At 48.6% G+C, this 18,218-nt stretch overlaps 1 protein-coding gene across 1 annotated transcript in view; it reads right to left on the bottom strand.

The window, feature by feature from the left end:
* Window positions 1-535: 535 nt before the first annotated feature.
* Window positions 536-18,218, bottom strand: part of LOC144773653 (tyrosinase-like) — a 192,887-nt gene continuing 175,204 nt past the window's right edge. The window contains exon 6 of the mRNA XM_078658802.1: window positions 536-3,205. Within this exon, the coding sequence (XP_078514928.1) occupies window positions 3,031-3,205 (175 nt within the window). The 3' untranslated portion in view covers window positions 536-3,030. The remainder of the gene's footprint in view (window positions 3,206-18,218) is intronic.

Raw genomic sequence — 18,218 nt, 5'->3', positions numbered from 1 at the left:
CTCAACCTTTGTTCATTCAATAGCAACCATAGCATGACCAATTGCTGCATTCTAAATCTCCTTCTTCTCCTTTTCAGATGGATCCTACTGCTTATGTATGCTTCTGCATGTTGGCCCTTTGCCTTGTTGTTGGGTTTATCAGACATTCTCCCTAATCCTTCACTGAGTCAGCTTCTACACCAGCACCCTTATGTTCATGCCTTCCCTCGACCGGAAACCAGCTTCCAAGGACCGGTTTCTGGCATTCCATCCATCTGCAGCTCGGCTTGCTCGAATCCAGTGGCAAAGTGAGCAAGGGACTCACGTCTGAGCATACCCTGCCACACTTATGGCGGCCAAAAGCGGTACAAAAGGGGGTGGTAATGGACGGAGCATCTGAACCAATCAAACACTCACACCCAGTCAAAAGATCTGGGTTTAATCCATCACCGTTCTTTAGCCCACTCTGCCACCCCAGTTCAGAAATGGCTATATGCAGAACAGTCTGACCCTGTGCCTCATGGGAACAGTCCAGCCTGAACTGCCAAGCCATGCCTTCCCTGGACCGGAAACAAGCTTCCGAGGACCGGTTTCTTGCATTTCATCCGTCTTCAGCCCGGCTTGCTTGAATCCAGTGGCAAAGTGAGCAAGGGACTCACGTCTGAGCATACCCTGCCTACACCAGCACCAGCTTGCATAAGCAGTACTGCAGTGTTGTCCATAAGGGATGAACAGGCCACCGGTTCTGAGTGTGGGCTTCTGTGCACATTGTGACATCTCTCATAACCAGGGCCTCATTTACAATGAATTGGTGTAGGGCAGCACCACAAGTTTTTTTGCCGCACAGCCCTATGGCAATTTGAAAGGGCTGGAATGCCCTGTGTTTACACCATTCCTGTGCTTTCAGCCAGCACTAGTGCACAATTTGGTGCCTCGGGCCCACACAGGCACCCTTGCACCATGGTGCGATGGTGTCTGCAGTGTTGGCAGGATTGTTTTTGTGCAGAAAGAGGCACCTTCCTGCACACAAACAATCCATGGAGGTGTATTCCTCAGTCTGTGTGTGCTGCAGAATGCTGCACACATGGAAAGAGGATAAAACGAAGAGAAATGTAAGCATTTCTCCTAACTACGCCTGCTCTGGATCGGCATAGGGTATTGACGCTGTTGCGATGTTTCGGAACTCTGGGGCAGTGTCAATAACAATGGGTGTTATGTGGAAAAATCCACCACAACGTGGACTGCCTCCTTGATGCAGAGCATGATAACGCTTTCTACATATCTCTGCGGCCATGCAAAGTCATGCAGGGTGGCTCTGCGTCACCTAATATGTATGATTGAGAGGCTTACGCCACCGGAGAGTCAAAGGAAGGGATGTTCCGGTCGTGCAGGTCTCTCGTAAATAAACTCCTCCATCTTTCTACTTTAACACCTTCAGCGCGGCGCGAATTTTCGCGCTGTGCTGAAGGTTCTAAAAAACGGGCGGGCCCATGAAGGAACGGTTCCGTCATAAGCACAGCCCAACCGGCGCTCATGACGGAACCATTCCGTCACAAGCATCGAAGGGGTTATTGACCGCTTCCAATACCAGAGCGTAGGTTTGCCTCTTAGTTTTACAAACAAATAACTTGTGTGGTTCTTTGAATCAACTGCCTTCAGCAGTGCCTAATTTGAGCTGGGGGTTGCCTGTGGGGGCCACCGCCACTTATCTGTCTGCTTCAGACACTTCCAGAGAACAATAGAGGGAAAAAAACCAACTGGGAAAGACCCATGTAAAGAAAGACGAGAACATTGTTGCAAAGGGAGTAATCTCGAACTTGTAAGAGTGAGCTAAACGGGCAGGGAGTGCCTGGCGGTGGATTGAAGAGGCTTGAGGTGGATTTAACCCCTTGACCGCGGCGAAAATTCCGCTGCGGTGCGGGTGATTTACGATGTGGGCGTGGTTCGGAGGGCCCCCGGCCGTCCTCCGCACACGCCCACCGTAACGCATGGAAGGGGTTAAGACTATCCGCCTTGGTATTCTGTGTGCTAACATATAATAGCAGCAGCTGTATGCTTTAGGTTTTGAACAGAGTTCTGGGTACCGACACTCTTTCTTTTCCGAATTAATTTCCTGCCAGCTGTCTTGTGAGTGTGCCAGGTATGTGTTTGTTCTGCCTGTTGTTATAAGTGGAACAGCCCTGTGTTTGTCTTGACGAACTTGTTTTTATATGGGGTGGCGACACGCAATGGAAGGCAGGGGAGATGGCGGTATACAGATGTGCTCCTGGTGAAAGGGTTCAGGCAGACACTGAAAGTGAAGTTATCCAGGGGCTGAAGTAGGCTGACCCATTGCCAATCTGTAGGCTGTAGTGGGAGGAAGCAAAATATGAGTGACAAAAGAAAAGACCAATGGATGAAGAGTGGCAGCTGAAAGCCCCTTTATGAAAGTATATTCTAAATGTAAATGTAGTAAAATCAAAAGGTCTTGGCAACGCCAAGACCTAATAAAGATGGACACCTAATGGAATGTAGCAACTGCCAGGACACAATATTATTATTATTATTATTATTATTATTATTATTATTATTATTAGTATCATCATATCATTATATTATTATTATTATTATTATTAGTATTATTAGTATTATTATCATCATATCATTATAGCATTATTATTATTGTTATTAATATTATTATTACTATTATTATTATTATTATTATCATCATCATATCATTTTATCATTATTATTATTATTATTATTATTAATATTAGTATTATTATCATTATCATCATATGATTATATCATTATTATTAATATTAATATTATCATTATTATTATGATTATTATCATTGTATCATTATTATGATTGCATATTTTTCAGCAAATGTGCACTCTCGTCTCGGAAGGTGAGTTTGCAGTGACTGGTGGCATGAACGAAGAACTGAGATCGCATGTTTCTTTCATTCGCATTCCTGCTCCCAGCGGCCCCATGCATTAGTGCGTGATCTTAGGCAGCTGTTGTTTCTTCATGGATGTATTATATCTCCTGACACTGCTGAGGGGTCATTAAATCAGATAAGAATAGCTGTACCCAAAGTCCTCTGAATCCTGCAGCAAATCTTTGTGCTTTATGGGGGGCAGGGCCGGAAAAACATTGTCGTTGGGGCCCTGGCCAGGAACTCCGTTCTCCGGGTAGGAATTAGGGTTTGCTTTTTGAAACTTTATCCAGGATTCCAGAAGTCTACACAGATAGAAAAAGAGAAGCAAATTAACCAAATGAACCTGAGAGAGAGGCAGGCGCTGACAAATGAGAGAGATGCAGGCCCTGACAAATGAGAGCGATGCAGGCACTGACAAATGAGAGCGATGCAGGCACTGACAAATGAGAGAGATGCAGGCACTGACAAATGAGAGAGATGCAGGCACTGACAAATGAGAGCGATGCAGGCACTGACAAATGAGAGAGATGCAGGCACTGACAAATGAGAGCGATGCAGGCACTGACAAATGAGAGAGATGCAGGCACTGACAAATGAGAGAGATGCAGGCACTGACAAATGAGAGAGATGCAGGCACTGACAAATGAGAGAGGTGCAGGCACTGACAAATGAGAGAGGTGCAGGCACTGACAAATGAGAGCAATGCAGGCACTGACAAATGAGAGAGATGCAGGCACTGACAAATGAGATCGATGCAGACACTGAAAAATGAGAGAGATGCAGGCACTGACAAATGAGAGCAATGCAGGCACTGACAAATGAGAGAGATGCAGGCACTGACAAATGAGAGAGATGCAGGCACCGACAAATAAGAGCGATGCAGGCACTGACAAATGAGAGAGATGCAGGCACTGACAAATGAGATCGATGCAGACACTGAAAAATGAGAGAGATGCAGGCACTGACAAATGAGAGCAATGCAGGCACTGACAAATGAGAGAGATGCAGGCACTGACAAATGAGAGAGATGCAGGCACCGACAAATAAGAGCGATGCAGGCACTGACAAATGAGAGAGATGCAGGCACTGACAAATGAGAGCGATGCAGGCACTGACTGGCAAATGAGAGAGATGCAGGCACTGACTAATGAGAGCAATGCAGGCACTGACTAATGAGAGAGGTGCAGCCACTGACAAATGAGAGTGATGCAGGCACCGACAAATGAGAGAGATGCAGGCACTGACAGGCAAATGAGAGAGATGCAGGCACTGACTAATGAGAGAGATGCAGGCACTGACTAATGAGAGAGATGCAGGCACTGACAAATGAGAGCGATGCAGGCACTGACTGGCAAATGAGAGAGATGCAGGCACTGACAAATGAGAGTGATGCAGGCACTGACAAATGAGAGCGATGCAGGCACTGACAAATGAGAGAGATGCAGGCCCTGACAAATGAGAGAGATGCAGGCACTGACAAATGAGAGAGATGCAGGCACTGACAAATGAGAGAGGTGCAGGCACTGACAAATGAGAGCAATGCAGGCACTGACAAATGAGAGAGATGCAGGCACTGACAAATGAGATCGATGCAGACACTGAAAAATGAGAGAGATGCAGGCACTGACAAATGAGAGCAATGCAGGCACTGACAAATGAGAGAGATGCAGGCACTGACAAATGAGAGAGATGCAGGCACCGACAAATAAGAGCGATGCAGGCACTGACAAATGAGAGAGATGCAGACACTGACAAATGAGATCGATGCAGACACTGAAAAATGAGAGAGATGCAGGCACTGACAAATGAGAGCAATGCAGGCACTGACAAATGAGAGAGATGCAGGCACTGACAAATGAGAGAGATGCAGGCACCGACAAATAAGAGCGATGCAGGCACTGACAAATGAGAGAGATGCAGGCACTGACAAATGAGAGCGATGCAGGCACTGACTGGCAAATGAGAGAGATGCAGGCACTGACTAATGAGAGCGATGCAGGCACTGACTAATGAGAGAGGTGCAGCCACTGACAAATGAGAGCGATGCAGGCACCGACAAATGAGAGAGATGCAGGCACTGACAGGCAAATGAGAGAGATGCAGGCACTGACTAATGAGAGAGATGCAGGCACTGACTAATGAGAGAGATGCAGGCACTGACAAATGAGAGCGATGCAGGCACTGACTGGCAAATGAGAGAGATGCAGGCACTGACAAATGAGAGTGATGCAGGCACTGACAAATGAGAGCGATGCAGGCACTGACAAATGAGAGAGATGCAGGCACTGACTGGCAAATGAGAGAGATGCAGGCACTGACAAATGAGAGTGATGCAGGCACTGACAAATGAGAGCGATGCAGGCACTGACTAATGAGAGAGGTGCAGCCACTGACAAATGAGAGCGATGCAGGCACTGACAAATGAGAGAGATGCAGGCACTGACTGGCAAATGAGAGAGATGCAGGCACTGACAAATGAGAGAGATGCAGGCACTGACAAATGAGAGCGATGCAGGCACTGACAAATGAGAGCGATGCAGGCACTGACTAATGAGAGAGGTGCAGCCACTGACAAATGAGAGCGATGCAGGCACTGACAAATGAGAGAGATGCAGGCACTGACAAATAAGAGAGATGCAGGCACTGACAAATGAGAGCGATGCAGGCACTGACAAATGAGAGAGATGCAGGCACTGACAAATGAGAGAGATGCAGGCACTGACAAATGAGAGCGATGCAGGCACTGACTAATGAGAGAGATGCAGGCACTGACTAATGAGAGAGATGCAGGCACTGACAAATGAGAGAGATGCAGGCACTGACAAATGAGAGAGATGCAGGCACTGACAAATGAGAGCGATGCAGGCACTGACAAATGAGAGCGATGCAGCCACTGACAAATGAGAGAGGTTCAGGCACTGACTAATGAGAGAGATGCAGGCACTGACAAATGAGAGAGATGCAGGCACTGACAAATGAGAGAGATGCAGGCACTGACAAATGAGAGAGATGCAGGCACTGACAAATGAGAGCGATGCAGGCACTGACAAATGAGAGCGATGCAGGCACTGACAAATGAGAGAGATGCAGGCACTGACAAATGAGAGAGATGCAGGCACTGACAAATGGGAGAGAGGCAGGCACTGACAAATGAGAGAGATGCAGGCACTGACAAATGAGAGAGATGCAGGCACTGACAAATGAGAGAGAGGCAGGCACTGACAAATGAGAGAGATGCAGGCACTGACAAATGAGAGAGATGCAGGCACTGACAAATGGGAGAGAGGCAGGCACTGACAAATGAGAGAGATGCAGGCACTGACACATGAGAGAGATGCAGGCACTGACAAATGAGAGAGATGCAGGCACTGACAAATGAGAGAGGTGCAGGCACTGACAAATGAGAGCAATGCAGGCACTGACAAATGAGAGAGATGCAGGCACTGACAAATGAGATCGATGCAGACACTGAAAAATGAGAGCGATGCAGGCACTGACAAATGAGAGAGATGCAGGCACTGACAAATGAGAGAGATGCAGGCACTGACAAATGAGAGAGATGCAGGCACCGACAAATAAGAGCGATGCAGGCACTGACAAATGAGAGAGATGCAGGCACTGACAAATGAGATCGATGCAGACACTGAAAAATGAGAGAGATGCAGGCACTGACAAATGAGAGCAATGCAGGCACTGACAAATGAGAGAGATGCAGGCACTGACAAATGAGAGAGATGCAGGCACCGACAAATAAGAGCGATGCAGGCACTGACAAATGAGAGAGATGCAGGCACTGACAAATGAGAGCGATGCAGGCACTGACTGGCAAATGAGAGAGATGCAGGCACTGACTAATGAGAGCGATGCAGGCACTGACTAATGAGAGAGGTGCAGCCACTGACAAATGAGAGCGATGCAGGCACCGACAAATGAGAGAGATGCAGGCACTGACAGGCAAATGAGAGAGATACAGGCACTGACTAATGAGAGAGATGCAGGCACTGACTAATGAGAGAGATGCAGGCACTGACAAATGAGAGCGATGCAGGCACTGACTGGCAAATGAGAGAGATGCTGGCACTGACAAATGAGAGTGATGCAGGCACTGACAAATGAGAGTGATGCAGGCACTGACAAATGAGAGAGATGCAGGCACTGACTGGCAAATGAGAGAGATGCAGGCACTGACAAATGAGAGTGATGCAGGCACTGACAAATGAGAGCGATGCAGGCACTGACTAATGAGAGAGGTGCAGCCACTGACAAATGAGAGCGATGCAGGCACTGACAAATGAGAGAGATGCAGGCACTGACTGGCAAATGAGAGAGATGCAGGCACTGACAAATGAGAGAGATGCAGGCACTGACAAATGAGAGCGATGCAGGCACTGACAAATGAGAGCGATGCAGGCACTGACTAATGAGAGAGGTGCAGCCACTGACAAATGAGAGCGATGCAGGCACTGACAAATGAGAGAGATGCAGGCACTGACAAATAAGAGAGATGCAGGCACTGACAAATGAGAGCGATGCAGGCACTGACAAATGAGAGAGATGCAGGCACTGACAAATGAGAGAGATGCAGCCACTGACAAATGAGAGCGATGCAGGCACTGACAAATGAGAGAGATGCAGGCACTGACTAATGAGAGAGATGCAGGCACGGACAAATGAGAGAGATGCAGGCACTGACAAATGAGAGAGATGCAGGCACTGACAAATGAGAGCGATGCAGGCACTGACAAATGAGAGCGATGCAGGCACTGACAAATGAGAGAGGTGCAGGCACTGACTAATGAGAGAGATGCAGGCACTGACAAATGAGAGAGATGCAGGCACTGACAAATGAGAGAGATGCAGGCACTGACAAATGAGAGAGATGCAGGCACTGACAAATGAGAGAGATGCAGGCACTGACAAATGAGAGCGATGCAAGCACTGACAAATGAGAGCGATGCAGGCACTGACAAATGAGAGCGATGCAGGCACTGACAAATGAGAGAGATGCAGGCACTGACAAATGGGAGAGAGGCAGGCACTGACAAATGAGAGAGATGCAGGCACTGACAAATGAGAGAGATGCAGGCACTGACAAATGAGAGAGAGGCAGGCACTGACAAATGAGAGAGATGCAGGCACTGACAAATGAGAGAGATGCAGGGACTGACAAATGAGAACGATGCAGACACTGAAAAATGAGAGAGATGCAGGCACTGACAAATGAGAGCAATGCAGGCACTGACAAATGAGAGAGATGCAGGCACTGACAAATGAGAGAGATGCAGGCACCGACAAATAAGAGCGATGCAGGCACTGACAAATGAGAGAGATGCAGGCACTGACAAATGAGATCGATGCAGACACTGAAAAATGAGAGAGATGCAGGCACTGACAAATGAGAGCAATGCAGGCACTGACAAATGAGAGAGATGCAGGCACTGACAAATGAGAGAGATGCAGGCACCGACAAATAAGAGCGATGCAGGCACTGACAAATGAGAGAGATGCAGGCACTGACAAATGAGAGCGATGCAGGCACTGACTGGCAAATGAGAGAGATGCAGGCACTGACTAATGAGAGCGATGCAGGCACTGACTAATGAGAGAGGTGCAGCCACTGACAAATGAGAGCGATGCAGGCACCGACAAATGAGAAAGATGCAGGCACTGACTGGCAAATGAGAGAGATGCAGGCACTGACTAATGAGAGAGATGCAGGCACTGACTAATGAGAGAGATGCAGGCACTGACAAATGAGAGAGATGCAGGCACTGACTGGCAAATGAGAGAGATGCAGGCACTGACAAATGAGAGTGATGCAGGCACTGACAAATGAGAGCGATGCAGGCACTGACAAATGAGAGAGATGCAGGCACTGACTGGCAAATGAGAGAGATGCAGGCACTGACAAATGAGAGTGATGCAGGCACTGACAAATGAGAGCGATGCAGGCACTGACTAATGAGAGAGGTGCAGCCACTGACAAATGAGAGCGATGCAGGCACTGACAAATGAGAGAGATGCAGGCACTGACTGGCAAATGAGAGAGATGCAGGCACTGACAAATGAGAGAGATGCAGGCACTGACAAATGAGAGCGATGCAGGCACTGACAAATGAGAGCGATGCAGGCACTGACTAATGAGAGAGGTGCAGCCACTGACAAATGAGAGCGATGCAGGCACTGACAAATGAGAGAGATGCAGGCACTGACAAATAAGAGAGATGCAGGCACTGACAAATGAGAGCGATGCAGGCACTGACAAATGAGAGAGATGCAGGCACTGACAAATGAGAGAGATGCAGGCACTGACAAATGAGAGCGATGCAGGCACTGACAAATGAGAGAGATGCAGGCACTGACTAATGAGAGAGATGCAGGCACGGACAAATGAGAGAGATGCAGGCACTGACAAATGAGAGAGATGCAGGCACTGACAAATGAGAGCGATGCAGGCACTGACAAATGAGAGCGATGCAGGCACTGACAAATGAGAGAGGTGCAGGCACTGACTAATGAGAGAGATGCAGGCACTGACAAATGAGAGAGATGCAGGCACTGACAAATGAGAGAGATGCAGGCACTGACAAATGAGAGAGATGCAGGCACTGACAAATGAGAGAGATGCAGGCACTGACAAATGAGAGCGATGCAGGCACTGACAAATGAGAGCGATGCAGGCACTGACAAATGAGAGAGATGCAGGCACTGACAAATGAGAGAGATGCAGGCACCGACAAATAAGAGCGATGCAGGCACCGACAAATGAGAGAGATGCAGGCACTGACAAATGAGAGAGATGCAGGCACTGACAAATGGGAGAGAGGCAGGCACTGACAAATGAGAGAGATGCAGGCACTGACAAATGAGAGAGATGCAGGCACTGACAAATGAGAGAGATGCAGGCACTGACAAATGAGAGAGATGCAGGCACTGCCAAATGGGAGAGAGGCAGGCACTGACAAATGAGAGAGATGCAGGCACTGACACATGAGAGAGATGCAGGCACTGACAAATGAGAGAGAGGCAGGCACTGACAAATGAGAGAGATGCAGGCACTGACAAATGAGAGAGATGCAGGCACTGACAAATGGGAGAGAGGCAGGCACTGACAAATGAGAGAGATGCAGGCACTGACACATGAGAGAGATGCAGGCACTGACAAATGAGAGCGATGCAGGCACTGACAAATGAGAGCGATGCAGGCACTGACAAATGAGAGAGATGCAGGCACTGACAAATGGGAGAGAGGCAGGCACTGACAAATGAGAGAGATGCAGGCACTGACAAATGAGAGAGATGCAGGCACTGACAAATGAGAGAGATGCAGGCACTGACAAATGGGAGAGAGGCAGGCACTGACAAATGAGAGAGATGCAGGCACTGACAAATGAGAGAGATGCAGGCACTGACAAATGAGAGAGATGCAGGCACTGACAAATGAAAGAGAGGCAGGCACTGACAAATGAGAGAAATGCAGGCACTGACAAATGAGAGAGATGCAGGCACTGACAAATGAGAGAGAGGCAGGCACTGACAAATGAGAGAGATGCAGGCACTGACAAATGAGAGAGATGCAGGCACTGACAAATGAGAGAGAGGCAGGCACTGACAAATGAGAGAGATGCAGGCACCGACAAATGAGAGCGATGCAGGCACCGAAAAATGAGAGAGATGCAGGCACTGACAAATGGGAGAGAGGCAGGCACTGACAAATGGGAGAGAGGCAGGCACTGACAAATGAGAGAGATGCAGGCACTGACAAATGAGAGAGATGCAGGCACTGACAAATGAGAGAGATGCACGCACTGACAAATGAGAGCGATGCAGGCACTGACAAATGAGAGAGATGCAGGCACTGACTGGCAAATGAGAGAGATGCAGGCACTGACAAATGAGAGAGATGCAGGCACTGACAAATGAGAGCGATGCAGGCACTGACAAATGAGAGCGATGCAGGCACTGACAAATGAGAGCGATGCAGGCACTGACAAATGAGAGAGATGCAGGCACTGACAAATGAGAGAGATGCAGGCACTGACAAATGAGAGCGATGCAGGCACTGACAAATGAGAGAGATGCAGGCACTGACAAATGAGAGAGATGCAGGCACTGACTAATGAGAGAGATGCAGGCACTGACTAATGAGAGAGATGCAGGCACTGACAAATGAGAGAGATGCAGGCACTGACAAATGAGAGAGATGCAGGCACTGACAAATGAGAGCGATGCAGGCACTGACAAATGAGAGAGATGCAGGCACTGACAAATGAGAGCGATGCAGGCACTGACAAATGAGAGAGATGCAGGCACTGACAAATGAGAGAGATGCAGGCACTGACAAATGAGAGCGATGCAGGCACTGACAAATGAGAGAGATGCAGGCACTGACAAATGAGAGAGATGCAGGCACTGACAAATGGGAGAGAGGCAGGCACTGACAAATGAGAGAGATGCAGGCACTGACAAATGGGAGAGATGCAGGCACTGACAAATGAGAGAGATGCAGGCACTGACAAATGAGAGAGATGCAGGCACTGACAAATGAGAGAGATGCAGGCACTGACAAATGAGAGCGATGCAGGCACTGACAAATGGGAGAGAGGCAGGCACTGACAAATGAGAGAGATGCAGGCACTGACAAATGAGAGAGATGCAGGCACTGACAAATGAGAGAGATGCAGGCACTGACAAATTAGAGCGATGCAGGCACCTACAAATGAGAGCGATGCAGGCACTGACAAATGAGAGAGATGCAGGCACTGACAAATGGGAGAGAGGCAGGCACTGACAAATGAGAGAGATGCAGGCACTGACAAATGAGAGAGATGCAGGCACTGACAAATGAGAGAGATGCATGCACTGACAAATGAGAGCGATGCAGGCACTGACAAATGAGAGCGATGCAGGCACTGACAAATGAGAGAGATGCAGGCACTGACAAATGGGAGAGAGGCAGGCACTGACAAATGAGAGAGATGCAGGCACTGACAAATGAGAGAGATGCAGGCACTGACAAATGAGAGCGATGCAGGCACTGACAAATGAGAGAGATGCAGGCACTGACAAATGGGAGAGATGCAGGCACTGACAAATGAGAGAGATGCAGACACTGACAAATGAGAGAGGTGCAGGCACTGACAAATGAGAGAGATGCAGGCACTGACAAATGAGAGCGATGCAGGCACTGACAAATGAGAGCGATGCAGGCACTGACAAATGAGAGAGATGCAGGCACTGACAAATGAGAGAGATGCAGGCACTGACAAATGAGAGAGATGCAGGCACTGCCAAATGAGAGCGATGCAGGCACTGACAAATGAGAGCGATGCAGGCACTGACAATTGCGAGAGATGCAGGCACTGACAAATGAGAGAGATGCAGGCACTGACAAATGAGAGAGATGCAGGCACTGACAAATGAGAGAGATGCAGGCACTGACAAATGAGAGAGATGCAGGCACTGACAATTGCGAGAGAGGCAGGCACTGACAAATGAGAGCGATGCAGGCACTGACAAATGAGAGCGATGCAGACACTGACAATTGCGATAGATGCAGGCACTGACAAATGAGAGAGATGCAGGCACTGACAAATGAGAGAGATGCAGACACTGACAAATGAGAGAGGTGCAGGCACCGACAAATGAGAGAGATGTAGGCACTGACAAATGAGAGAGATGCAGGCACTGACAAATGAGAGAGATGCAGGCACTGATAAATGAGAGAGATGCAGGCACTGACTAATGAGAGAGATGCAGACACTGACAAATGAGAGAGATGCAGGCACTGACAAATGAGAGCGATACAGGCACTGACAAATCAGGGAGATGCAGGCACCGAAAAATGAGAGAGATGCAGGCACTGACAAATGAGAGAGATGCAGGCACTGACAAATGAGAGCGATGCAGACACTGACAAATGAGAGAGGTGCAGGCACTGACAAATGAGAGAGATACAGGCACTGACAAATGAGAGCGATGCAGGCACTGACAAATGAGAGCGATGCAGGCACTGACAAATGAGAACGATGCAGGCACTGACAAATGAGAGAGATGCAGGCACTGACAAATGAGAGAGATGCAGGCACTGACAAATGAGAATGATTCAGGCACTGACAAATGAGAGAGATGCAGGCACTGACAAATAAGAGAGAGGCAGGCACTGACAAATGAGAACGATGCAGGCACTGACAAATGAGAGAGATGCAGGCACTGACAAATAAGAGAGATGCAGGCACCAACAAATAAGAGCGATGCAGGCACTGACAAATGAGAGAGATGCAGGCACTGACAAATGAGAGAGATGCAGGCACTGACAAATGAGAGAGATGCAGGCACCGACAAATGAGAGAGATGCAGGCAACGACAAATAAGAGCGATGCAGGCACTGACAAATGAGAGAGATGCAGGCCCTGACAAATGAGAGAGGTGCAGGCACTGACAAATGAGAGCGATGCAGGCACTGACAAATGAGAGAGATGCAGGCAATGACAAATGAGAGAGATGCAGGCACTGACAAATGAGAGAGATGCAGGCACTGACAAATGAGAGAGATGCAGGCACTGACAAATAAGAGAGGTGCAGCCACTGACAAATAAGAGCGATGCAGGCACTGACAAATGAGAGAGATGCAGGCACCGACAAATGAGAGCGATGCAGGCACTGACAAATGAGAGAGATGCAGGCACTGACAAATAAGAGAGATGCAGGCACCGACAAATAAGAGCGATGCAGGCACTGACAAATGAGAGAGATGCAGGCACCGACAAATGAGAGCGATGCAGGCACTGACAAATGAGAGAGATGCAGGCACTGACAAATAAGAGAGATGCAGGCACTGACAAAGGAGAGAGATGCAGGCACCTACAAATGAGAGAGATGCAGGCACTGACTAATGAGAGAGATGCAGGCACTGACAAATAAGAGAGATGCAGGCACCGACAAATAAGAGCGATGCAGGCACTGACAAATGAGAAAGATGCAGGCACTGACAAATGAGAGAGGTGCAGGCACTGACAAATGAGAGAGATGCAGGCACTGACAAATAAGAGAGATGCAGGCACCGACAAATAAGAGCGATGCAGGCACTGACAAATGAGAGAGATGCAGGCACTGACAAATGAGAGAGGTGCAGGCACTGACAAATGAGAGAGATGCAGGCACCTACAAATGAGAGAGATGCAGGCACTGACTAATGAGAGAGATGCAGGCACTGACAAATAAGAGAGATGCAGGCACCGACAAATAAGAGCGATGCAGGCACTGACAAATGAGAGAGATGCAGGCACTGACAAATGAGAGAGGTGCAGGCACTGACAAACGAGAGAGATGCAGGCACTGACAAATAAGAGAGATGCAGGCACCGACAAATAAGAGCGATGCAGGCACTGACAAATGAGAGAGATGCAGGCACTGACAAATAAGAGAGGTGCAGGCATTGACAAATGAGAGAGATGCAGGCACCTACAAATGAGAGAGATGCAGGCACTGACAAATGAGAGAGATGCAGGCACTGACAAATAAGAGAGATGCAGGCACCGACAAATAAGAGCGATGCAGGCACTGACAAATGAGAGAGATGCAGGCACCGACAAATAAGAGCGATGCAGGCACCGACAAATGAGAGCGATGCAGGCACTGACAAATGAGAGAGATGCAGGCACTGACAAATGAGAGAGATGCAGGCACTGACAAATGAGAGAGATGCAGGCACTGACAAATGAGAGAGATGCATGCACTGAAAAATGAGAGTGATGCAGGCACTGACAAATGAGAGAGATGCAGGCACTGACTAATGAGAGAGATGCAGGCACTGACTAATGAGAGAGATGCAGGCACTGACTAATGAGAGAGATGCAGGCACCGACAAATGAGAGAGATGCAGGCACTGACAAATGAGAGTGATGCAGGCACTGACAAATGAGAGAGATGCAGGCACCGACAAATGAGAGAGATGCAGGCACTGACAAATGAGAGAGATGCAGGCACTGACAAATGAGAGAGATGCAGGCACTGAACAATGAGAGAGATGCAGGCACTGACAAATGAGAGAGATGCAGGCACTGACTAATGAGAGAGATGCAGGCACTGACTAATGAAAGAGATGCAGGCACTGACAAATGAGAGAGATGCAGGCACTGACAAATGAGAGCGATGCAGGCACTGACAAATGAGAGAGATGCAGGCACTGACAAATGAAAGCGATGCAGGCACTGACAAATGAGGGAGATGCTGGCACTGACAAATGAGAGCGATGCAGGCACTGACAATTGAGAGAGATGCAGGCACTGACAAATGAGAGAGATGCAGGCACTGACAAATGAGAGAGATGCAGGCACTGACAATTGAGAGAGATGCAGGCACTGACAAATGAGAGAGATGCAGGCACTGACAAATGAGAGCGATGCAGGCACTGACAAATGAGAGCGATACAGGCACTGACAAATGAGAGAGATGCAGGCACTGACAAATGAGAGAGATGCAGGCACTGACAAATGAGAGATGCAGGCACTGACAATTGAGAGAGATGCAGGCACTGACAATTGCAAGAGATGCAGGCACTGACAAATGAGAGAGATGCAGGCACTGACAAATGAGAGCGATGCAGGCACTGACAAATGAGAGAGATGCAGGCACTGACAAATGAGAGAGATGCAGGCACTGACAAATGAGAGAGATGCAGGCAATGACAAATGAGAGAGATGCAGGCAATGACAAATGAGAGAGATGCAGGCACTGACAAATGAGAGAGATGCAGGCACTGACAAATGAGAGAGATGCAGGCACTGACTAATGAGAGAGATGCAGGCACTGACTAATGAGAGAGATGCAGGCACTGACAAATGAGAGAGATGCAGGCCCTGACAAATGAGAGAGATGCAGGCACTGACTAATGAGAGAGATGCAGGCACTGACAAATGAGAGAGATGCAGGCACTGACAAATGAGAGAGATGCAGGCACTGACAAATGAGAGAGATGCAGGCACTGACAAATGAGAGCGATGCAGGCACTGACAAATGAGAGCGATACAGGCACTGACAAATGAGAGAGATGCAGGCACTGACAAATGAGAGAGATGCAGGCAACGACAAATGAGAGCGATGCAGACACTGAAAAATGAGAGAGATGCAGGCACTGACAAATGAGAGCGATGCAGGCCCTGACAAATTAGAGAGATGCAGGCACTGACAAATGAGAGAGATGCAGGCACTGACAAATGAGAGAGATGCAGGCCCTGACAAATGAGAGAGATGCAGGCACTGACAAATGAGAGAGAGGCAGGCACTGACAAATGAGAGAGATGCAGGCACTGACAAATGAGAGAGATGCAGGCCCTGACAAATGAGAGAGATGCAGGCACTGACAAATGAGAGAGATGCAGGCCCTGACAAATGAGAGAGATGCAGGCACTGACAAATGAGAGAGATGCAGGCACTGACAAATGAGAGAGATGCAGGCACTGACTAATGAGAGAGATGCAGGCACTGACAAATGAGAGAGATGCAGGCACTGACTAATGAGAGAGATGCAGGCACTGACTAATGAGAGAGATGCAGGCACTGAACAATGAGAGAGATGCAGGCACTGACAAATGAGAGAGATGCAGGCACTGACTAATGAGAGAGATGCAGGCACTGACTAATGAGAGAGATGCAGGCACTGAACAATGAGAGAGATGCAGGCACCGACAAATGAGAGCGATGCAGGCACTGACAAATGAGAGAGATGCAGACACTGACAAATGAGAGCGATGCAGGCACGGACAAATGAGAGAGATGCAGGCACAGACAAATGAGAGAGATGCAGGCACTGACTAATGAGAGAGGTGCAGCCACTGACAAATGAGAGCGATGCAGGCACTGACAAATGAGAGAGATGCAGGCACTGACTGACAAATGAGAGAGATGCAGACACTGACAAATGAGAGCGATGCAGGCACGGACAAATGAGAGAGATGCAGGCACAGACAAATGAGAGAGATGCAGGCACTGACTAATGAGAGAGGTGCAGCCACTGACAAATGAGAGCGATGCAGGCACTGACAAATGAGAGAGATGCAGGCACTGACTGGCAAATGAGAGAGATGCAGGCACTGACTAATGAGAGCGATGCAGGCACTGACTAATGAGAGAGGTGCAGCCACTGACAAATGAGAGCGATGCAGGCACCGACAAATGAGAGAGATGCAGGCACTGACTGGCAAATGAGAGAGATGCAGGCACTGACTAATGAGAGAGATGCAGGCACTGACTAATGAGAGAGATGCAGGCACTGACAAATGAGAGAGATGCAGGCACTGACTGGCAAATGAGAGAGATGCAGGCACTGACAAATGAGAGTGATGCAGGCACTGACAAATGAGAGCGATGCAGGCACTGACAAATGAGAGAGATGCAGGCACTGACTGGCAAATGAGAGAGATGCAGGCACTGACAAATGAGAGTGATGCAGGCACTGACAAATGAGAGCGATGCAGGCACTGACTAATGAGAGAGGTGCAGCCACTGACAAATGAGAGCGATGCAGGCACTGACAAATGAGAGAGATGCAGGCACTGACTGGCAAATGAGAGAGATGCAGGCACTGACAAATGAGAGAGATGCAGGCACTGACAAATGAGAGCGATGCAGGCACTGACAAATGAGAGCGATGCAGGCACTGACTAATGAGAGAGGTGCAGCCACTGACAAATGAGAGCGATGCAGGCACTGACAAATGAGAGAGATGCAGGCACTGACAAATAAGAGAGATGCAGGCACTGACAAATGAGAGCGATGCAGGCACTGACAAATGAGAGAGATGCAGGCACTGACAAATGAGAGAGATGCAGGCACTGACAAATGAGAGCGATGCAGGCACTGACAAATGAGAGAGATGCAGGCACTGACTAATGAGAGAGATGCAGGCACGGACAAATGAGAGAGATGCAGGCACTGACAAATGAGAGAGATGCAGGCACTGACAAATGAGAGCGATGCAGGCACTGACAAATGAGAGCGATGCAGGCACTGACAAATGAGAGAGGTGCAGGCACTGACTAATGAGAGAGATGCAGGCACTGACAAATGAGAGAGATGCAGGCACTGACAAATGAGAGAGATGCAGGCACTGACAAATGAGAGAGATGCAGGCACTGACAAATGAGAGAGATGCAGGCACTGACAAATGAGAGCGATGCAGGCACTGACAAATGAGAGCGATGCAGGCACTGACAAATGAGAGCGATGCAGGCACTGACAAATGAGAGAGATGCAGGCACTGACAAATGAGAGAGATGCAGGCACTGACAAATGGGAGAGAGGCAGGCACTGACA

This window comes from Lissotriton helveticus, chromosome 8 (assembly GCF_964261635.1).
Source record: "Lissotriton helveticus chromosome 8, aLisHel1.1, whole genome shotgun sequence".
Lineage (NCBI taxonomy): Eukaryota > Metazoa > Chordata > Amphibia > Caudata > Salamandridae > Lissotriton > Lissotriton helveticus.
Note: the sequence above shows the minus strand (reverse complement) of the source record. Positions and strands in the feature narration are given on the sequence as shown.